The sequence below is a fragment of the Dromiciops gliroides genome, chromosome 6 (assembly GCF_019393635.1).
Source record: "Dromiciops gliroides isolate mDroGli1 chromosome 6, mDroGli1.pri, whole genome shotgun sequence".
NCBI classification, from domain to species: domain Eukaryota; kingdom Metazoa; phylum Chordata; class Mammalia; order Microbiotheria; family Microbiotheriidae; genus Dromiciops; species Dromiciops gliroides.
Window position 1 is genome coordinate 238,958,488 of NC_057866.1, and position 22,576 is coordinate 238,981,063.

A 22,576-nucleotide genomic window follows, 5' to 3' on the forward strand; every position below is an offset into this window, starting at 1 on the left:
AGGAAAGAAAACTAAGGCTTATAGGCAACATTTTTTTTCAGAAATGTGGGTAAGAAAGAGAATAGAGATATGAGATGAGAGTTGGTAGAACTGAATAGTCAGGGACAACATGACTAATACGGAAATATGTTTTACATGATTGCACAAATATAACCTATATAAAATTTCTTGCCGTCTTAGGGAGTGGGAGGTATGGAAGGGACTGAGAAAATTCAGAACTCAAAATGTTTAAATGAATGTTAAAATTTGTCTTTACATGTAATCAGAAAAAATACTACTTTAAAAAAGGGAAGGCTTATTTGTCTCTAGGCCTGGCTGCTAGCCTGTTGCACCAGGGGCTGGAGGCCTCACAGCTGGCCCACTGTGTAGTTGGCCTTCCGTGCCAGGGCTGCTGGGCCTTGATTGCTGAACTGTGTTAGGGCTAGGGCAAACCCACTGGCTTCTCTGGACACTGCCTGCATTGGCCTGTGCTACTCTTTTACTTGAATGAGACAGACCTTTCTTGCAGTCCTTCTTAGTTGTCTTGGGCTAGAGAATTGTTTTGCCATAATTTTATGGGTTCTGCTGCTCTGGAATTCATTTCAAGGGATTATTTAAAGTTCTGTGGAGGGGCAGCTAGGTGGTACAGTGGATAAAGCACCGGCCCTGGATTCAGGAGGACCTGAGTTCAAATCCAGCCTCAGACACTTGATACTTATTAGCTGTGTGACCCTGGGCAAGTCACTTAACCCCCATTGCCCAAAACAAAATAAAGTTATTTGGAGGGGAATTTGGAAGAGCTCAGGCAAGTCCCTGCCTTTTCTCTGCCATTTTGGTCCTGCCTTCCAACAGGCTTTGTGTGCATGTTTTTGTTTTTAAGAGGCCAATTCTTCAGTTGAGAGAGAAAGCTGTTAGATAACATAAATAAGTAGGGTTGCCTGCCCTAGCTTCCATCTTCTTTACATATCTTTTAAAAAATTTAAGTTGTTTGTTGAGACTCCCATGCATCCATTTAATCCCTATCCGCAAATCTTTCTCTTCCTTTTCTCAGAACTGTTTCTCTTTGGTATCTTCAGGTTTTCATTTCTGAGAGCTTCTTATCCTGTTTGCACTTACCCTATATAATATCTATCAGTTCTAAACTACCTTTGTTTGGACCCTTTGAAATATGTATTGCCATAATCTCTGGTGCATGTTCCATGATGCCCAACTTTCTTCACCATTTTTCTCACAAACTCTAAGAGGAAAGGTTACTTCCCTCTTCCATTCCTGTCATTTCCACTAAGCAGTCAGTCTCTCTGATGGTGAGAATCTTATCTTAAGTAGAGCTTCAGGATCTGTCATCTTTTCTTTTTCTTTTCTTCTTCTTTTTTTTTTTTTGGTGGGGCATTGAGGGTTAAATGACTTGCCCAGGGTCACATAGCTAGTAAGTGTCAAATGTCTGAGGCTGGATTTGAACTCAGGTCCTTGTGAATCCAAGGCCAGTGCTTTATCCACTGTACCACCTAGCTGCCTCAGATCTGTCATCTTTTGTAGGATGAAATTATCATTAAAACAATTCAAGAAAACATTGGTCTTTACAGTCTGGAGAAACAAAGTGACTTTCCTCAGGTCTCATGGGTAGTAAGGAGCAGAGTTCCTGGGATTCAAAGCCAAAAACTGAAAGGACTGCGGATAGTAGAGTAGAGGCAGATTTGCTAAATTGAATAAATAATTAACTCCATCTACTCACCTTCTTTCAGTATTTAAATGAAGGCACTAATCACATTTCTTTCTTCCTTGTATATATTAATTTTCTTTTTCTTTCTTTTTTTTGGTGGGGGGGGCAGGGCAACGAGGGTTAAGTGACTTGCCCAGGGTCACACAGCTAGTAGGTGTCAAATGTTTGAGATTGGATTTGAATTAGGGTTCCTCCGGATTCCAGAGCCAGTACTCTATCCACTGCATTACCTAGCTGCCCCTTATATTCATTTTCAAAGTCCTGTCCTATGGCCAGAAGAGGACCAGAGTACTATGACCCATCTGTATTTGAAGAACTATTTTACTTGACTTTTCTCCATTTATATTTTGGTTTCTTTAAAGACAAAGACATATTCCTCCATAGTTTGTTTCCTTAAAGTGATGACTATTCTAAAAGCTGATGGTCTATCATTTGAAATAACTATTTACCTTGGAGATTTAGAAAAGTTGAAACTTTAGGTGGGAAATAGACTTTTGAGATGTTTTAGGAATACAACTCTGAGATCTTAAAATTATAAATAAATGTAAACAGTTTAGACTTACATAGGTATTATTGGTAGAGATAACAATTTGGATTTAGAACTAATATTGCCTTTAAAAGTTGCAAGCAGATTCATAGTCTTATTTTCTTTTTCTTTTTTCCTTTTTTTTTTTTTTTTGTGAGGCAATTCGGGTTAATTGACTTGCCCAGGGTCACACAGCTAGTAAGTGTCAAGTGTCTGAGGCTGGATTTGAACTCAGGTCCTCCTGAATCCAGGGCTGGTGCTCTATCCACTGCACCACCGAGCTGCCCCTATGGTCTTATTTTCAAAAGCACATAGGCCAAATGGTCAAGGGTCAAGTCAATGGTGTATTTTTTTTTCTAAATCTGTATTTTCATGACTTAGCCCTATCTGATTTTCTCACCTCCATTTTCTACTGCATGCTTCACAAAGCCACCAAATGAATCTGCCTTATCCAAATATGTCCTTTCACTCTTCAATTTAAAATCCTTCAGGGATTTCCTAGCACTTACAGGTACTCCAGTCAAAAGAAGTGCATAACTTTCACTTGTGCTCTTCTTTCCTCCCACTATGTCTTTGGTGTACTCCCCTTTGTCAACACTCCCTTCACTAAAATCCAATTCATTCTTTAAAGAAACTGCCTCTATGTCCCAGGGAAATGCTTGGAAAACACTTGTCACCTTTCTTATGCACTTACACAGTATCACTTTTAAATCTCATTTACTCATTTCTGAGCCTTCCCTAAGGAATAGGAATGTTCATGACCCTATGTCTAGGAGTTCAAGTTTGGGCAGCTCTAAGGACCTGTGAAGGCCCAATTGGATGAGCTTCCAGTACAAGGGAGTCAGTGAAACATTCTGTCAGTTATCCGAGGACCAGCCTAGCAAAGTTTGCAAAGGAACAAAAGAGAGGTGACCACCGGGTAATGGATTTTGGACAAACAACAATCTAATAAACCTACTTACTAAAAAGTGGAGGGAAAATTTATACTGATGAAATCACAAATCTTTGAAGTAACTATATGTTGGCCTGTATAAGATAACGAACTCTGTGAGAGCATGATCACTTTGTTATTAACTCCATCCCAAAGCAAAGGGACCTGCACATGGAATTATGGTCATAAATACTTATTTGTCAAATGGAATCACTCAGTAATTCCTTCCTTAAGGTCTCCAAATGATTTGCTCTCAGCAATTAGGTAAGACAACACCAGTTTTATCCCATTTTACAGATGAAGAAAATTGGGTTCAGAAACCCCAAACCCATGGCTGCACAACTAGTTGTGTCTAACAAGATTCAAACCAGAGTTTCTTGACTCAAGTCCAACTCCCCTTTTTAGAAGATTAAGGTCAAATTGAATGAAATGAAATCATCACCTATGACATAGCTCTATTAATTAGTTTTGGTAAGAGGCCGTTGGTATATCTGGTGTGTAATGATTGGAATGACGCCACCTACTGGAGACTTACTATAGGAAAGCTCCACCATGAGGAGGATCCCTCTGAGGTCAAGGCCATGTGGCTTTTCCTTGGTATCAGGAAGTGACGTTTGCTCATGGGTACTGTTTATCAAGGCTACCAGCCAATCAACTTGAGGAGCCTCCCATTTTCTTGGAGGGCCTTTGCGGAGAGCTTCATCTCTTTTTGGTTCCTGACTTCACTGTGGTGGAGGGGAGAGAGGGAGAGAGGGAGAGAGGGAGAGAGAGAGAGAGAGAGAGAGAGAGAGAGAGAGAGAGAGAGAGAGAGAGAGAGAGAGAGAGAGAGAGAGAGAGACTCCAAAGGACTTCACAGGAAAATTGAGGAAAGATGGGATTTCCAGGCTGTAGGAATTCTGTTTCTCTTTCTATCTTTCAATAAACCCTTAAAAACCTAAATTCATTTTATCGATGATTTTAGTCAGTTTCCCCCAAAACTGGGGGGACAGATTAGAACCCACATTTAGAATTTTAAATTACACAGGTGTGAGAAAACTAGAATCTGTCAGGTATACCTAGATTCAAGTTTTGTCTTTGATTCTTAATACTCTGTGACCATGAACAAGTGGTTTAATTTCTCAGTCACCCCCTCCCACCCCAGACAGCTAAAACTAAATTGTAGAAAGGTTTCTGAGCTGCAATGATAGAAAGAGTTTCCTCCCTAGAATTTCCCCACCCTGATAAAATCTCAGGTCTAGGATTAAAAGAACAATAATAAACAATGCTGGGGGCAGCTAGGTGGTGCAGTGGATAAAGCACCAGCCCTGGATTCAGGAGGACCTGAGTTCAAATTTTACCTCAGACACTTGACACTTACTAGCTGTATGACCCTGGGCAAGTCACTTACTCCTCATTGCCCTGCAAAACAAAAACAAACAAACAAAAAAACCCAATGCAATTGTTTTTATATTTTTACGAGAAATACTTAGGAATACACACACACACACACTCATACACACATATAGACACTTAGGAATACTTAGGAAAAATATATAACAGAGACTGAATTATGTTATGGAAATTGAATGCAGAATCAGGAAAGCTAGTTTCTAGGCTCAGTTGTGCCTGAACTGAGTATAAACTTGAACAAATCACTAATTTTTTTTTTCTTTAACACCTCCCTTTTCTGTTAAAAAAAAAAAAATGGAAGGATTGGACCAGATGAAAACCAGAGAGCCTTCTGCTGTAAAATTTTAGGATTGGAATGAGATCTGGGCCCTCTTTGCAGTCATGTTTCTCCAGAGTATTTGCAAGAACCAGAAGAATTTTTTTTTTTTGCTTCTTAAATCCTCTTTTAATAGCAAATCTGCTAAATTGTGAATCTGAGAAGGGCTGTTTTTAAACATTTAATGAATATTTGATAGTTACCAACTGCATTAGTTTAATGCTAATGAAATCCCAAATGTTACCAGCTGCATCCCTGTTGAGTCTTATCTTTACTCTGTGCCTGAATTTAAATACTTCATATGGCCTCAGGCAAGTAAGCCTTTCAGAGCTGTCCTTATTCACACACTAAGATTTTCCTCTCCAGAGGGTTTTATTGCAGTACTTTTTGACCTTGCTCAAGCTGTAAGTTGATTTTGCTACTGCTTTTATTCTCTATTGATGTCAGTGCTGTGCTTTTCCCCTCAGTGACACCAACGAAGTAGACATCCCACCCAACACTCGAGTTGGCACCAAACGTTACATGCCACCCGAGGTGCTGGATGAGAGTTTGAACCGGAACCACTTCCAGTCCTACATCATGGCAGACATGTACAGTTTTGGCCTTATTCTGTGGGAAATCGCCCGGAGATGTGTATCTGGAGGTAAGTGACCACGGTGTCATTAGAAAGCGAGAGCCTGAGTTCCCACAAAGATGATCCTTAGAATTCAAAACTGAATTTATCTCCATCTCTGTCTCTCACCCCTTCTTTGATCCTCCTAGGGAGTATATAGGTCCTAGACCTTTCGTTTGTATAGAGAACACCCAGGGAAGGAAGTGATCCCTAGCAATATGGGTCAATAACTGCTCTGCAGTCTAGAATCTTTTACAAAGAGCTGCCTAAGGCACTGAGAGGTTATAGGACGAGTTCAGTTTTCACACATCCAGGATGGTTCAGAGGCAGGACTTGAATCCAGGAATTCTTGGCTCCAAATACAGGACTCTGTCCTACTAAGCAGGGAAACTTTCAATGCCCTCCTCACGTGGATGCTAAACCCCAGTATTATCCTTAAATCCTCCTACTCTTTCTTTCACAGTCAACCTGCCAACATGGTCTAATGGACAAGCACTGGACTGGGAGTCAAGACACTTGGCTTGTTCTGCTGGGTCCACCAATAACTGGCTAGGTGACCTGAAAGAAAGTCATTTAACCTCTTTAGACCCCTGTTTCCTTATTGGCAAAATAAGGATATGGTACTAGATGGTCTCAAAGTGACTCTGTGAGCCTCAATTCTATTATAATCTCTCCAGGATCCACCCTGTTCTTTTCTAACACCCTCTGACCAGGTCCTCCTCCTTTTCTTTTACTATTTTTAAAAATTAATTTTCATTTTTCTTCTTAATAAACACAAGAAATAGAAAAAACAGGATTATACATGAAAGTGTAGAGTTTTTTATGTACAGCTTCCTTTTTTGTTTGTTTTTGTGGGGCAATGAGGGTTAAGTGACTTGCTCAGGGTCACACAGCTAGTAAGTATCAAGTGCCTGAGGCCACATTTGAACTCAGGTTCTCCTGAATCCAAGGCTGGTGCTTTATCCACTGCTCCACTTAGCTGCCTCTCCTTTTCTTTTTAACTATATAAAAATGAATTTGTAGCTTTCAGAGGTATTCTACTTGCTTTTCTATTGGAAAAAAAAAAGAAAAGAAAGTCTTTGTAACAAATAAACATAGTTAAACAAAACAATATCCCCACTTTGGCAAAAATAAAAAACAAACAAACAAACCCAAAACCCCAAAAAATTGCACATCTCATTTTGTATGTCTCAAGAGATATCTATACCCATAGATTAGCTACCTGCCTCAGTGAATGGACTCATTGCAGTCCAACAAGCTTCCTTTGTTTCCAATGGGACAACATTTTCATAAAGAACAGCTTCTTATTCTGCTATTAAAGATTCTCCACAATCTTGCCTCTGTTTTACCTCAAATCCAGATCCTTTGTGTGGCCGCCAAACTGCACCAATTATTTGTTCATTAAAATAATGATAATAATAATAATCCTTGATACTTTTTCTCTTGGTTTTCACAATTCTGTTCTCCCTTGGCTCTCTTGCCACCTGTTTGATCTCTGCTTCTTAATCTCTTCTACTGGTTCTTCATCCAGGTCACGATCCCCACTATGTGGGAGTCTTCCCTAAAAGTTTGTCCTGGGCTCTCTTCTCCTTTCTCTCTATAATCTCTATGAGAGAATCACAGAAGGGATCTGACAATTTTAACTCCCTTGTTTTAAATATAAAGAAAATTAAAGTCTGGGAAAACAAAGACAAAATTGAAATGGTCCTTCCACTCAAAGAACTTATATTCTTCTGGGGGTAAAGGCACATCAAGAAGTAAATACTCATAAAAGAACCTACAAAGTAAAGCGCTAGATTATGGCATGCATGTAGCAGTAGAAAACAAGGATAGGAGTCACCCAAGGCCTGGAGGAGAAGGTGGCATTTGAAGTGAGCCTTGACAGGAGGTTGGGATTCCAAGAGCCAGATAGGGGAGGAAAGAGTGCATGTCAGACTTGGGGGACAGTCTGTATAAAGGTAGGTCTCCTGACCCCCAAATATGGCACACTTTTGGTACCCCCATTAGCTGTGTGACAATGGCTGAGTCATTCTTGGAGTCTGTATTTCTCAATCAGTCAATAAACAAGCATTTCTTATGTGTTCATTATATTCTAGGCACTGTGCTAGAGATAGAAGGAAAAGCAAATAATTAAAAGGGCTAGTAGGGGCAGCTAGGTGGCACAGTGGATAGAACACCAGCCCTGGAGTCAGGAGGAACCGAGTTCAAATCCAGATTCAGACACTTGACACTTACTAGCTGTGTGACCCTGGGCAAGTCACTTAACCCCAATTGCCTCACAAAAAGAAAGAAAGAAAGGAAAGGAAAAAAAAAGGGTTAGTAATACCTGTCCTGCCAGTTTGAGGTTAAAATAAGAATGTATTAAAAAAGTTCAGTAAAAAAATATATAAAATATCATATATAATGATTACCATTAGTATAACTATAACTATCATTATCCTACTATAACTAACATCACCCTGGGCAGCAAGGTATTACAGTGAATAGAGCAACCTGAGTCAAATCTACCCTTGGCCACTTACTAGCTGTGTGAACCTGGGCAAGTCACTTAACACTGTTTGCTTCAGTTTCTCATCTATAAAATGAGCTGGAGAAGGAAATGGCAAAATACTCCACTATCTCTGCCAAGAAAATTTCAACTGGGGTCGTGCAAAGTTGATATGACCGAAACAACTCAACAACATCGTCGTCGTCCTTGTGGTTCCATCTCTTTGGAAAAAGAGTCAGTAAAGCTTGTACTTTAGTCTCAAATCTATTCCTTCCATTCTTCCTTCCTTCCTTCCTTCCTTCCTTCCTTCCTTCCTTCCTTCCTTCCTTCCTTCCTTCCTTCCTTCCTTCCTTCCTTCCTTCCTTCCTTCCTTCCTTCCTTCCTTCCTTCCTTCCTTCCTTCCTTCCTTCTGTCTATCCATCTAGCTATTCACCCATCAAATGTTGGAAAAGTCATTCACCCTCTGCACCTTGGTTTCTTCACATTAAAATGAGGTGCTCAGATGAACACTTAGGGGGGGTCCCTTCCATAGTTCTAAAATGTTAGTTTTTTATGAAGCAGATTATAAACCCCTCATAGGTCAAACCTCTTTATTTTCCCAGTGGCAAGTGCAATCATTTCTATATCACAGGTTTTCTTCCCCAAATGTTTGTTGAGGCTGTTGCTGCTGGTTGATTTGGGTCCATGTTCTATGGGGAACATGCATTTTTTAAGAAAGTACAAACAATTTAATTTTCATTTCAGATATAGCTTTTTGTGAGCATGAATTCCATTTCATCCTCATAAGGCTTTGCCATCTATTTCATAAAACCAGGTGAGGTTAGTGCGATAGGTATTATAATTTGCATTTTAAAGATGAGGAAATGGAGGTTTAAAAAAGTTAAGTGACTTACCCATAGACATACAATTTTTAAAAATCATATTCAAACCCTAGTTTCTTCTCATTTTAAGACCAGTGATATTTCTACTATGCAATGATGCCTCAAAAAGACACAGACTTAAATGACTAATGTTTTGATCTAAAATTATATTTGAAATATGTGCATGGAAAAAATAACATATTGGAAAAGTCTGACTGTTAATGAAGATGCTGAAATAGAATTATAATTAATTATAGATTTTAAGTGCATTATTTATTTTTACACACTTCATTCCCATTTGTAGTAAAGATTTACAGTTAAGCAAAACAATCTTGATACATTTACCATGCATTCTATTCCTCATTCTACCCCGAAAGTCTGCCAATTCTTTCCTGAGAGCAAATACTCCTTTGGAGTCAAGATTGCTCATTTGGATCAGGGTTCTGAAATATATTAGTGATGTTTGTTTTTATGTTATTGTGATCATTGCATTTATTGATCTTTTCCTGGTTCTGCTTTTTTCACTCTACATAAATCTTACAGAGTTTCTCTGAATTCTTAAAATTCATCATTTATTACAGTGCAGTATTTCAATATTCCATTTCACAGATTCCTTAGCCTTTCCCCAAGTAATATGTACCAAATTTATTTCCATTTTTGCCACCACAAATAACACTCCTACAAATATTTTTTTAACATATTTATAACCTTTCTCTCTACTTTTGATCTCTCAAAGGTGGTATTGCTAAGTCAAAAGATATGAAAAATGTATTGACTTCTCTAGCATGGTTCCAAATTGTTTTACAGAATAGTTAGATCAATTCATAGTTTACTATTCCTATATTTCCACAGCATTAATTCCAACTTTTATCATCTTTGCCAATTTCCAGGTTGTGAAGTGAAACCTGGCTTTTAATTTGCATTTCTTTGATTATTAGTTTTTTAAGCACTTTTAAAAATTTGGGTGATGATCATTTGCATTTCTTTTTCTGAAAACTGCTTGTTCATATCTTATTTTGGGGGGTGGGACTGACTTCTCAGAAATACCAATGTATGATACTTTCATTTTGGTTGGTTGTGTCATTTCCTCTATTTGGGTTTCAACTTCACTTCAAAGATTTGGACTACCGTGGAGTTGTATGTTTAAAGTCATAATGCCTCATAATTACACTGGGGGATTAATTTTTATGAGCACTTTGAGGGTAGAAATTTTTTTCTCTTGAAATAGGTACAGCATAATATAAAAGTAGAAAGTTAATGTAGGCATTGTTCCCCAACCAGATACTGAACAAGTATTCAATCTTCAAGAACAAGCTAAAGTATAAAACTGACTGATTACTTTGCCTTTCATTTTGTGTATTTCAAAAGCATATATAAGCACACCATTCCTCAGGGCTCTCTGCCTATTTCATCCTCAAAGTTCGATAATAGTCTGGGCTATCAGAAGAATGTAATATATTGGGCCCCAGGTTGCAACACAAAGGCTTACTCTGGAATCAGCAACCACCTTAGAGAGGCACAGAGACAGAGATGGTGGGTGGGGAAGTCAGAGAAAAACAATTCACTGACTGGTATTTTGCCAAAGACCAGCCCTACCTATCCCTCTTTTTCATTTCTTTCTTTCCTTCCTTCCTTCTCTCTATCTCTCTCTTTCTTTCTCATTCATTCATTCATTCATCAAGAAGTCAATTCATTAAGTGCTCCTTGCCAGACACTGTGGAGGAAATGAGAGGGACACCAAGTTCTCATCTTCAGGTACTTATTTATCTAACTGTGGGGATGAGACATACCCACAGCACATGACAGTGATATATTCTAAAAGTATGAAAGACATTCAAAGAAGATAAATAGCAAAGTGGCTTGGCCCATTTCAGGGAAGGCTTCCTGGAAGAGGTAGGACATAAACTGGTTCTTAAGTTCTCCTTTGGTAAGTCAGAAAGGAGAGAGAAGCATATAGCTAGGGTTCTTGTTAAAGTCAGTTTGTATTTTGATAAAGTAAGGATAATAGACCTAGTGAATCTAATAATAGATTCTGGTCTTCTGGGTTTAGGAGTAATATCACAAGACATGGTTCAAATTCTGTCTCAGCCATTTCTTAGTTATGTGACCTGGGAAAAGTTGCTTCATCGTTCTGAATATGTTTCCCTAGTGTTAAAATGAAAATGTGAGATGGGGGTAAGCAGGCTACAACACATTCCAGATGAAAAATTGCCAGAAAGAAGCAGCACAAAGGATTTTGGAGAAATATATGGCTGGGGGGGGGTGGGAAACAATATAGTTAAAACAGGGGCTCCTGTGCCCTAATTCTATCAATGCAGTGTCAGAGGAATAGGAAGAAAGCGCCCAGTGTGTTGAATAGTAAATTTGTGGCAGGCTCATGGGAGAATGCAGACAAAATTCATGTAGGATAAGTGAGGGTTGATGGGTAGCTATCTGTATCACTGGAAGGAATGGATGAAATCAAAGTTTCAACAGTGCATTAGTACTTGTATTATCTGCTTCACAAGGTTAATGCAGGGAGGGCTTTATAAACTAAAGGGCAGTATAAATTGAATTGTTACTTAATTGTCCCCCTTTTTCTCTTTTTTGAGAAAATTTCCCCCACCTTTACAGATAATCAACTATTTCACAATCTTTGCAGATCTAGAGACACTTAGAAGTTTAGTGTCTTGCCTGGGGTCACGTAATAATGTGTGGGTAGCTTAACTTGAACCCAGTTCTTCTGGACTCCAAAAACAGTTCTTTATTTAAAGTGTAGTGAGGCTTCATGAATTATTCTATATTATTGTTTATATCAGTGGTATTGATTGAAAAAGGCAAGCTCCAAGTAGCATCACACCATAAATAATTTGCTAAATCTTAAAGAGAAAATGACTTGTTACTGATGTAGAACTAATTTTTAAATTGGTTCTCTGTGTACAATAAGACTATTGACTTATTAGAATAAATATCAAAGTAGTATTAAGTTAGATGAGTAAAACTAGGCAATTAAAACAATTATCACCTGATCTATTAAACAGGCCAAAAATTGAACAATGCAGAGCTACAGACTCTCGGGATTTCCTAAGAAAATTTAAATGAGCATGCCTACATAGTATTTATAAACTCTGAGAATCCTCATTATAACTCCCACACTTAAACATGAGCCTAATCCCTGAGCAAGGCTGCATTTCTCCCTCTACTATTCTATGGGTATCCTTCAGGAGTTGTAGATGATTTTCTAAAGCTATTGGTTCATGTCCCATTCAGGTGTGTTCCCCTCCCCAGTTTCTTTTAATATCAATTAGCTTTCCCAAAGGGATATTTACTTCAAAGATATAGCAATGACAGAAATTTCAAGGCAATCTTTACACGGACACACACACACACACACACATACACACACACACACTCACAACTGGGAACATACTAATCTCTACCATGTCAGTCTTTGGGGAGAGTGGTCTCAAACTTACAGTAATTTCTACATAATATTTGTCACACCAAATTGAATACCAAATTTGACATGACCAGTGAGTGAATTGCTTTAGCTTCCTCTTTGCTGCCTTTGAATCAAACAGCTTGCTTGAGTATTAAAGCCTTACTATCTGGCTTCCAGAAACTCCCAACATGTACACTAGCTGCTGGATTTCTGGCACTCAAAGTTCTGACCTTTCAAAAGTCCTTTGGTTACAGCCATCTCTATATTCCTCTAACTGAAAATGGAAAAGTTGAACATTATAGAGACAGTGGCAGTAGTAGGGCCATGTGTTTTCATGTTCCTTCTGGCTCCAGATGAGAGAGGGCCTGAGGCTCTTCTGTCACCCAGAAGTTCATAGCTCATCTTCCTTTTTCAAACAGCACCAAGATAGGAAAGAAGACACTCACTTTAGTAGCTTACTCTTTTTTTTTTTTTTTTGTGAGGAAATTGGGGTTAAGTGACTTGCCCAGGGTCACACAGCTAGTAAGTGTTAAGTGTCTGAGGCCGGATTTGAACTCAGGTCCTCCTGACTTCAGGGCCGGTGCTCTATCCACTGCGCCACCTAGCTGCCCCAGCTTACTAACTCTTGAATATATTCCATTTCAACTCAGCAGCCAAACATAAGTTACTACATGTTTAACACATTGGAACCAGTGACAATGTGCATTTTCCAGAGTCATCAGTCATGCCTGCTTCCTACACTGATAAGAGTCAGATTTTTTTTGACCAGTCCCAGTCAACCTTGTTACAGTCCTTGCAAACCTGAGAGATGGCAGCTAAGGGCAAATGATTTGTAACGTAAACTAATTTGTAAAATCCTATGGAGAGAAAAGTAGAAGATAATGAGAAATAACACCTTGTAAAACAACAGGAGCAGTGGAAGGATAAACAAGTTCACAGAAAGCCTGGAGCGAAGCCCAATTAAGGCAGTTTATTCCAAGATCACTAAAAGCTAGGAGGTCAAAAACAGAAGAAAAATGAAGATTTCCATAATACTTTTTCTCCATAGATGGTAGTATAATACTATATTTATACTCAGCCTTGCAGTCCCCAATGTAAGGAAGTAAAAATGGTACTAAATTAAAGATAGGAAAATGTCACTGGACTAAACAAGGGAGATAGACCCATGTTGGGGGAAACCCATTTAGAGGGTATTAGTCCAAGAGGACTCTGTCCTTCTCAGGATCCTAGCCAGTCATCTTTGGGGCAGCCACCCTTACCAGAAACCAGTCAGAAAATGGCTCAGTTGTCTGAAGCATCAGAGGACTAGCCCATGCCGTCATAGGGATGCACACATGAGACATTCCCAAATTAAAAAAAAATTCTCCATTCTATCACTTCATTAAATTAATCAGGAAGCCTATCACATTGGTGAGAGAACTCCCTAATTATCTCCCCTTAGATAATAGGTTCTCATCCTTTTTTTCTGCCAGGTACCCCTTTGACAATCTGGTGAAACCATGGAAACCTTCTCAAAATGTCATTTTTGGTTTTTTTGGGTTTTGTGCGGCAATGAGGGTTAAGTGACTTGCCCAGGGTCACACAGCTAGTAAGTGTCAAGTGTCTGAGGCTGGATTTGAACTCAGGTCCTCCTGAATTCAGGGCCGGTGCTTTTTCCGCTGCACCACCTAGCAGCTCCCCCCCCCCCCCAAATAATATTTTTTTAAGTGTATACATTGAATAGAAGAGAAACCAATTGTATGGAAATAGTTTTCAAAGCATATTTTTAAAAAGTCTTAGACTTCAAGTTCTCTCTATATAAATGTTTTATAAAGGGGATGTCTAAATGATTTGTCAAGAGCAAGAGGTAACAGAAGAATAAGTATGTTCCCCTGGTACCCTCCAGCCTCTGTGAAGGACTTACAGTGTGGGTGGGTTATGACTACATCATTAGAGAGAGGACCCATAACAGTGTGATCATAGGCTACACTGAAGTATTGAAGACTGATTTTTCTTATACTATGGAAAGCACGGCATAAGCAGACCCTCTTGGCCTCAGGAAGATCTGTGTTCATGTTCTCTTTTGGATGCTTTAGGCTGTATGACCATTGAGAAGTCAGAGCCTCTCACTACTCTAACACGGAGGCGTCAAATATGTACTCCAACACATGTGCCCCAACCAAATTTCCATATAATTAGGAAATATTTAGCAAACTAAATAAAAACAGTAAAATATAGATGATATTACATTTAAAAATGACATCTCTATCTGACTGCCAGGTCATTCTGTATAATTGAGCGTCCCACCCCCTTTTTTATCTGAGTGTGACCCCCTCTCTCCCCCCACATATACTCAGGTAAGCCTCTCAAGACTCTATTATAATTGAGTTAGTCTGAATCAGCAATGGAAGTTTCCACTCCAAAAGTTCTCTACCAATGAAATCATATATCTATATTTAAAAAATATATTCTAGGGGAAGGGCCTTGGCCTTTAGGATAAAGGAGAGAACATTCCTTTTTTTTTCAGTGAGTCAATAAACATGTATTAATCACTTACCACTATGATTGGAAATAGGGAGTAAGGACTCCCCAAGATTTTCTGTATAAGATAATCATTAAGAGAAAACATTGTTAAAAGAGCAGAATTTGCTATCTTTATGACAAGGAGCTACACCAGAAATGTTACTGAGCAAGGAGCAAGGTACTTGCCCTTTCTAAACCCACTAGAGTTGTAAAACAAATGAGAAAGACAGATACCCGAAGCATGCACCATCAGCCTGTGCAGATCTGAGTTATCTCAAAAGCCCTGGTTTTTACCTCCCCATATTTTTTTTTTTTAAGTGAGGCAATTGGGGTTAAGTGACTTGCCCAGGGTCACACAGCTAGTAAGTGTTAAGTGTCTGAGGCTGGATTTGAACTCAGGTCCTCCTGAATCCAGGGCCAGTGCTCTATCCACTGCACCACCTAGCTGCCCCACCTCCCCATAGTTTTACAATGAGGAGAAACTGATTTTTCCCCGAGTTGACTGCTTTCTGAAGTGGCATGAAATCCTAGCTCTTATAGTTATAATGGAGGCATCATCACACTCTTCGCAAATTTGAAGTTTATTGAATCAAATCTTGGTCAGTGTAAACATGGTTTAATTAAGCTCCCATCTTTCAAATATTCATTTAGTCACTCTGGAGGCTTGGCAGAGTTCCAGCAAAACTCTGCTAACCTGTTCCTTTTGCTCCAGCTGATTCTCTTCTCTCCGGACATTTTTTGTTTACCTTCCTTCCTTCCTTCCTTCCTTCCTTCCTTCCTTCCTTCCTTCCTTCCTTCCTTCCTTCCTTCCTTCCTTCCTTCCTTCCTTCCTTCCTTCCTTCCTTCCTTCCTTCCTTCCTTCCTTCCTTCCTTCCTTCCTTCCTTCCTTCCTTCCTTCCTTCCCTCCCTCCCTCCCTCCCTCCCTCCCTCCCTCCCTCCCTCCCTCCCTCCCTCCCTCCTTCAATGTTGCCCATGCCTGCAGTGATTTTCTTCTGAACCCTTCCTTTTGGGTTATGTTGAAGTCACTTTCTTTATTTGAATTTCAGCTCATGTGGCATTTGTTCTATGAAACCTTTCCTGACTTGTCACTCGATGCCTACCAGAAAGTGATTAATTCTGTCCTAAGATTTCTCAAAACTCTTTCCCTTGAGTTAGCCCTCATCTCACCCTTTTATCCCAGGCCTTGTGTCCCCTCCTTTAGATTAATAATAGAGGGTCTTAATAGCAAGGTATGTATTCTATCTTTGAATATCCAACCCTGATGTCTAATAAATATTGGATGAACATGAAAAATGGTTTTGAACCTTATGGCTACTGCATTGCAACCAATTTTATAAAATCATAATCTAAAATTAATATCATCACTAGACTGAAGCATTAGGAAAGGACTAATAATGTGTAGTGATAGTTCCTTTGAAACATTGTTTTTGAAGGTTCTAAAGAATGCTTTATTTATTTTTAATAGGAAATAATGACAATCTGCATCACTTGAATTCGTGCCTGGTGGTCTCCATTTTGCTTTATCAGTTTAGTACTAGACAGCCCAGCATAGTAAATTGCAAGCTGGTCTTGAGTCACAAAGCTGTGGGTTCAAGAACTTACTGCCTCTGACACAGAGTGGCTTTACGCTCCTGGGCAGGTCACTTAAACTCTCAGTGAAGGACATTTTCTAAGACTATAAAGTTGACAGCTGTTATAAGACTGATTTCATAGAGAGGATTTTCTCACTCTAAGTTCCCTGCATCAATAAAATCACAACTACAGATCTGCCCCCCACAAGAAACATATGTACTAATGTATCAGCTTCCTTCTTTGTGTCATATGCAATTAGAGAGTATAGTTAATACTTCAAAAAGACTTCACCTCTTCTTCCTCCCCTCATTTCAGAGTTATATAACTGAACAGTCATTTTTTTTTCTAGGAATAGTAGAAGAATACCAGCTTCCCTACCATGACCTGGTACCCAGTGACCCCTCCTATGAAGATATGAGGGAGATTGTGTGCATCAAAAAGCTCCGTCCATCTTTTCCCAACAGGTGGAGTAGTGATGAGGTATGGAAGGCAGGCCCACTGTCCATGGCTAATTTTGTACCAATTCTTTTTTCAGAGAGAGATTGGTTCTGGAGTAGAGCAAAGAAACTTATGGAGAGCCAAAGCCCAGAGGATTGTTAATTGTTTAATTTTCTGAAGTTAATGTTGATCTTTCTAAGAGATATTGACAGGTTACATCAGTACTAAATAATGCTGACATTTTATTTCTTATGTCTTGTAAGATACATTGAGATTATTTCTATGAATCATTTAAAAATATATTGATTTTATGGATGAGTTTCTCCCCCACCTCCACATACAGAGTTGGTTTTACCAAGAGACCAACATGCTAATAGGTGGAGCTTTATACTCATTATCTAATAGATATACAAAAACATACATTCAGAAGCACTGTGGTACACATGACATTCAAAAATATAAGAAATAGACTAGGCTGGGATTTTTTCAAAATGTTAGAATGTTCCTTTGTTAACAACAAGAAATGGGAAAAGATTCTCACAAAAGTGAATGAGCTAAATAGAGAGTTGGTGGGTTCTCGCCTCGCAAAGGTATTTCAATAGGGGCAGAATGGTCACTTGTCAGGTATATGAATGTGAATTTCTTTCCAGTATTGATTGGATCAGATGGCTACTGAGGTCCCTTCAATCTCTCAGGTCCTATGATTCTCCAAATGATCAGGTCAGTAATACAGAGAATGAGACAAGGACAACCCAAGTAGAGGGAGACAAGACAAGTTCAGATTTGGAGTTAGCTTGTATAACTCCAGACAAGCTATTTATGTAATTCTGGTCATGTCATCCCTGAGGCTTAACTTTCTCAGTTAAGCAGCATTCTTTCTCACATGTCAATACTCACTTTTCTTGGCTCTACACAATTGCATTCTTAGCTTGTCCTCCTAACCCAACTCCATGTTGATGGTAGTGGTAGCTGGATACTTAAAGTACCGGGATAGTTAGGTGGTGCAGTGGATAGAGCACTGGCCCCGTAGTCAAGGACCTTAACTCAAATCTCATCTCACTTACCAGTTGTGTGACCCTGGTCAAATCACTTGACCCCAGTTGTCTTAAACATCCAGGGCCATCTCCCGTCGTGCTGATAATACATTTTGCCACTGTACTCAGATGGCTCTGGAGGAGAGAGTGAGGTTGGTGACCTTGCACAGCCCTCCCTCACTTAAATCCAATTAAATGCAAGTCATGACATCACCCATATGTCATAGTCTTCTTGAGAATAAAGGACCACCACCAACAACAACAACAACTTTAAAGCCCACAGACATAAGCCCTTGAACATTTTGCATATATGCATGTATCCAGATGGTAGACATAGATAGAAAAGCTGCCATTAATAAATGATTCTTCAGAGAAAACCATGTGTTTTTTTCTTTATTTTGTTTTGATTAAAGGATATACAGGCATTTCCTTTTCCCATCATGGAATGTCACTTGTATACAGTCTCTGCAATGCATAGTGACCTGTATACTTTCCAGATAGGAGATCTGAAATGAAATCTGGGGAAAGTGTTGCATTCAGAATCTTGAAAGGGATTTCCGCAGCCATCTGGTCCAACACATCCCCCTGGAAGAATGCCCCACAAGGGCATGTCCAATAAATGACCATCCAGTCACTCTAAATTCTCCCTCCAAGGATTTCTAATGAAGTGAGAAGACCAGTGATTGCTATGCCACACATGAGCACTGCAGACCATATCTGTGATTCTAGGGAGAGGTCATTAATCTTGTGAAATAGTACAATTTAACATGATATTGTAGCAGGCAGCTGTAATTTGGGAATTCACTTCCTTCTTTGTGTCCTATGCAATTAGATAAAAAAAGTTAAATTTACAAAGTGTTGTAAACAGTCTGGGAGTATGCCATCGAACCAAACAAATCCCCTGAATATTTTTTTTTATTTGTTTAACACTGTGTTACAAAGCCAGTATGCTGTAGGCAACAAAACCACCTGTCTGGATCTATCACAAAGTGAATGACATGAAAGCTGTGTATTAATCCTTTAATCTTGCATCAAAATGGGACTAAGGATTTTTGTACCTCTGTACAGTTTAAAGGAGAAATATCTTTTTTTTAATACTCAGACTTCAAAGATTCTAAGAAGTAACCTTGTTGATCATAGCACCTTCTCCTAATTGTGTTCTACCATTCCCATTTCTTTCCCCCACAGTGTCTACGGCAGATGGGGAAACTCATGACTGAATGCTGGGCCCACAATCCTGCATCTCGTCTCACAGCCCTTCGGGTTAAGAAAACACTTGCCAAAATGTCAGAGTCACAGGACATTAAGCTCTGATTGAAAGGAGAAAGTAACATCTGGAGATAGCCAACACATTTTTTTTTTTTTGCTCGTGTTGGCAAAGCAGAAGATGTTAAAAGGGTTTCCATAGTACAAATCTTGAATGACATCCTGCTCCTGAGCAGGGTCAGGACACTTGCTCTCAGGGAAGACCCTGGACAAAGAGTGACATTGCCAACCACAGGTTCGAGGGGCCTGTTTGCAGGAAGGGAAGACCACTCGAGTAACTGATGCAAAAATGATACATGCTGCTTTCTGTGAAAGCCTTGTATTGGGGGATTTTTAAAGAAAAAAATTTTAATTTTTTTTTTCAAAATAAAAATATATATTGTTATGGTCAGAACAGAACACAGAGGACAGCTACCCAAAAAACAGTGCCTGCAGGGAAAACCAGAATATCTCTCTTTTCCATTTGTGAGAATATGGCATTCCAAGCAAACCTAAAGATGCCCATGATGTTTTAGAAGTTGTTCCACATCTTTAAAGCCACCTGTCTCCTGTCTCCAAAGACCACTTTCCCAGCCCCCAGATGTGGCGATTGCACTTGCAGAGGTCAGCCTCCCCGCTAGCATAACTAGCCACCGACTGGTGGCTCACCACCTTGTCACATAGCTGCAGGTGTCCTTTGGCAGTTTCACAGATATGTGAAAGCACAGCACCAATGCAGTTTGTAGGACTTGAGTCAGAGTAAGTGGGTGGCACTGGGATTGTTTAGAAACTCTCAGGTTTCTGATTGTATTAGACAGTTACTAACAAAAACACTCCCCTTTCATTAAACCCAAACAGAGATTTTTCTTTTCTTCTTTAAAAATTTTTAATTGTATAAGTGACTGAAGACTTCATCACAAATATAGCTCTCTCTGCAGGAAACATCAATAGTAAGTGAAACTATCATTAGTTGGGATGAAGGGAAAACCTGTTGGGAGGGAGATTCTGCTTTTTGTTGTTGAGTAAGCAAAGTAAGTATGCTGGTTTTTTTATATGTTTAAAAGAGCCAAACTTAGAAGCACACAGAGGGAGGTGGCTGGGGAAGAATTGGTGGGGTTTTATCGATGGAATTCTAACTTCAAATATAGAGAGACAGCCTTCCAAAGAGACAGAAGAGAACTTAGGAAAGCCCCCAGATATGATGGCTGCTGGGATTTGTTCCTTTGGTACATGTATAGTATTTCTGTATCCCAGGGGATAGTATATTTTTGACTTTACATTCAAAATAGCGACCTGATTTATTTTATTTTAGTTGTTTAATCTGTCTAGGTGTGGTTCACTTTTTAATTTATTTCTTCTGAAGGCATTTATCAGTTTACAAATCGCCTCCTCAACTTTGAAGTTTTTAGCCATTGATTTCCATGGATAATGTCATTAGCAGAGCCAACACTCCTCAGAAAATCCAGTAGAACTTTTGAAGATTAAGTTTTAGTCATACTCCTAACTCATAAGATTAACTTTTCATTCTCTATGTCCACAATTTTCTTAGAACGAGGATAGTTGGGAGAAATGGTAAATTCCTGGGGTTTTAGCCATCTTTTAAGACAGTCATCCCAAGAAGCTCTAGGGGGCAGTGTGATGTCATAAATTTTTGGCATGGAGGTATTCGCCAGGGAATTCACAGAGACAAAAGATTTCTGAAAACTTGACGACTGCTTGAAAAATCAAAGAAAAAAAATTTTTTTTCTGCAGCTGGTGATTTGTTTCTTCTACAAAATAAATCCTCCAAAAGTAGCTGTGAAGTCTGCTTACCATGCTGGTGGCATTGCACCATGTTCAATATTTTGTAATTCATTGTTCTGTGCTTTCCATCCAGATTTTATCACAGCTGGAAAGAAACACTTCTTTTTGCTGCTGATGTTTTCTTCCTTTTTTTTTTTTAAAGGAGGTTGTGGGTAGTTTGGTTTTGAATAAAATATAAGCTCTAAATGCTGCTTTAGTCATAATAACTAAAATACACTCAGTAGAAATGAAAATGCCAGATGTTAGCATAAGATAAAATTCATTTTCCCTTTTTTTTGTGTGTGAAAGTATTCTATTCATTACATCCAAACAGATTCACTTACATTGAGGTTAATATATGGCTAATTTTTAGAGAACCTTTATATTTGAAGGGCAAGTTGTTCAGAGACAAATGGGTTGATTGTGGCAGTCAAACAGTGAAGTATTTGTGAAGGGGATTTCTGGCCGCAGCACATTAATTACTCAGGTCTTTCCCAAGTTAAACCTCTGCTATTTCTCTGAAGAATTGTCCTCTATGTCCTTTTTGATCAACTCTCAAGTCACCTTAGAATCAAAGCCAGAATAATTTCTCTCAAATTCACTCTCAGATCATGTGGATCCTCTGAAATTATGAGTCTTTTGAAGTACTGAAGAAACTGAAAAGTGGGCGGGCTTGGATGTATATTCCAGAGTTGCTGATAAAAATAGCAATAGGCAATAACTAACTACTGCCCTCACATTGTTTGTATTATGTACTCTGTTGAATTGAGACAAATTATACTTACCTTTTTAATCACCAACCTCAATCACTGTAAAAAGTATTAAGATATCAATTAGGTGCTAAAGAAAACACCAATTAGAGCTTGTCTTGGGCAAAAGTTTATAATAACAATTTATGAAAAATTCTCCCTTTGTTACAAAAATTATACTTACAGGAATTTTAAAAAATCAAACTACGTACAAATTACTATAGGATAGAATAATTTTATTTTTATGGAAGATCTAGTAGCAGAGGAACAGGGAGTAACCTGGAAAATGTTTCTATCAGTTGATTGTTTACCGTCAGAACTATTCTTAATTTCAAGCTAATTTAAACTTTCTCCCCTCCCCTCACAAGAAGGGATTCTAGAATATCAGTTGGTAGATAATGTAATGTGTGTATGTTAACATGTTCAGGTTTATGTGTGTATATATGTATATGTGTACATATATTTGTGCACATATAGGTATGTGTGTACATATATAAATATATATTATGTTTAATTTGGAGTCTGGAATAACTCCAGTATGTGGATTAGGGAGTAAGATATTATGGATGATAAAGCACTAAATGAAGCATAATATTTATTTATGATAATACATAGATTGTTAAATTTAAGTTGTAATTCTCCAAAAAAGTTAATGAAGACACAGACCTTTGACCTTTTAGGAAAAGAAAAAGTAGTAATACAACAACTGTAATGACCATCCCTTTCTTCTGTAATACCTGAGGGAGGCAGCCTTGTACAGTGCTCACAGATTCTGTTTACTGGTGCCAAGGTCAACTTTTGCTTCATTGAAATTGCGGCTAGTCAGGGATGATAACTGCATTTCAATGACTGAAGAGCCTTTTCCTATGTGTTCAATTAGAAACAGCAATGTTTTCTGTTCTCAGCATTTTCCAGTACACCTTTTTATTGGAGGTGCAAAGGTACTAAGGAAAGGGGAATTTTGAAAGCTTGACGATGTAATTTAAGTTACAGGTGTGTAGAAAATTCAGT

At 38.7% G+C, this 22,576-nt stretch overlaps 1 protein-coding gene across 7 annotated transcripts in view; it reads left to right on the forward strand.

Moving 5' to 3' along the window:
• The window catches only part of BMPR1B (bone morphogenetic protein receptor type 1B), a 389,785-nt gene extending 367,757 nt beyond the window's left edge, over positions 1-22,028 (forward strand). For all 7 annotated transcript variants that reach the window (XM_043972746.1, XM_043972744.1, XM_043972750.1 and 4 more), the window contains 3 exons: positions 5,329-5,504; positions 16,667-16,797; positions 18,978-22,028. In XM_043972746.1, the coding sequence (XP_043828681.1) occupies positions 5,329-5,504; positions 16,667-16,797; positions 18,978-19,103 (433 nt within the window). In that variant the 3' untranslated portion in view covers positions 19,104-22,028. The remainder of the gene's footprint in view (positions 1-5,328; positions 5,505-16,666; positions 16,798-18,977) is intronic.
• The last annotated feature ends 548 nt before the right edge of the window (positions 22,029-22,576 follow it).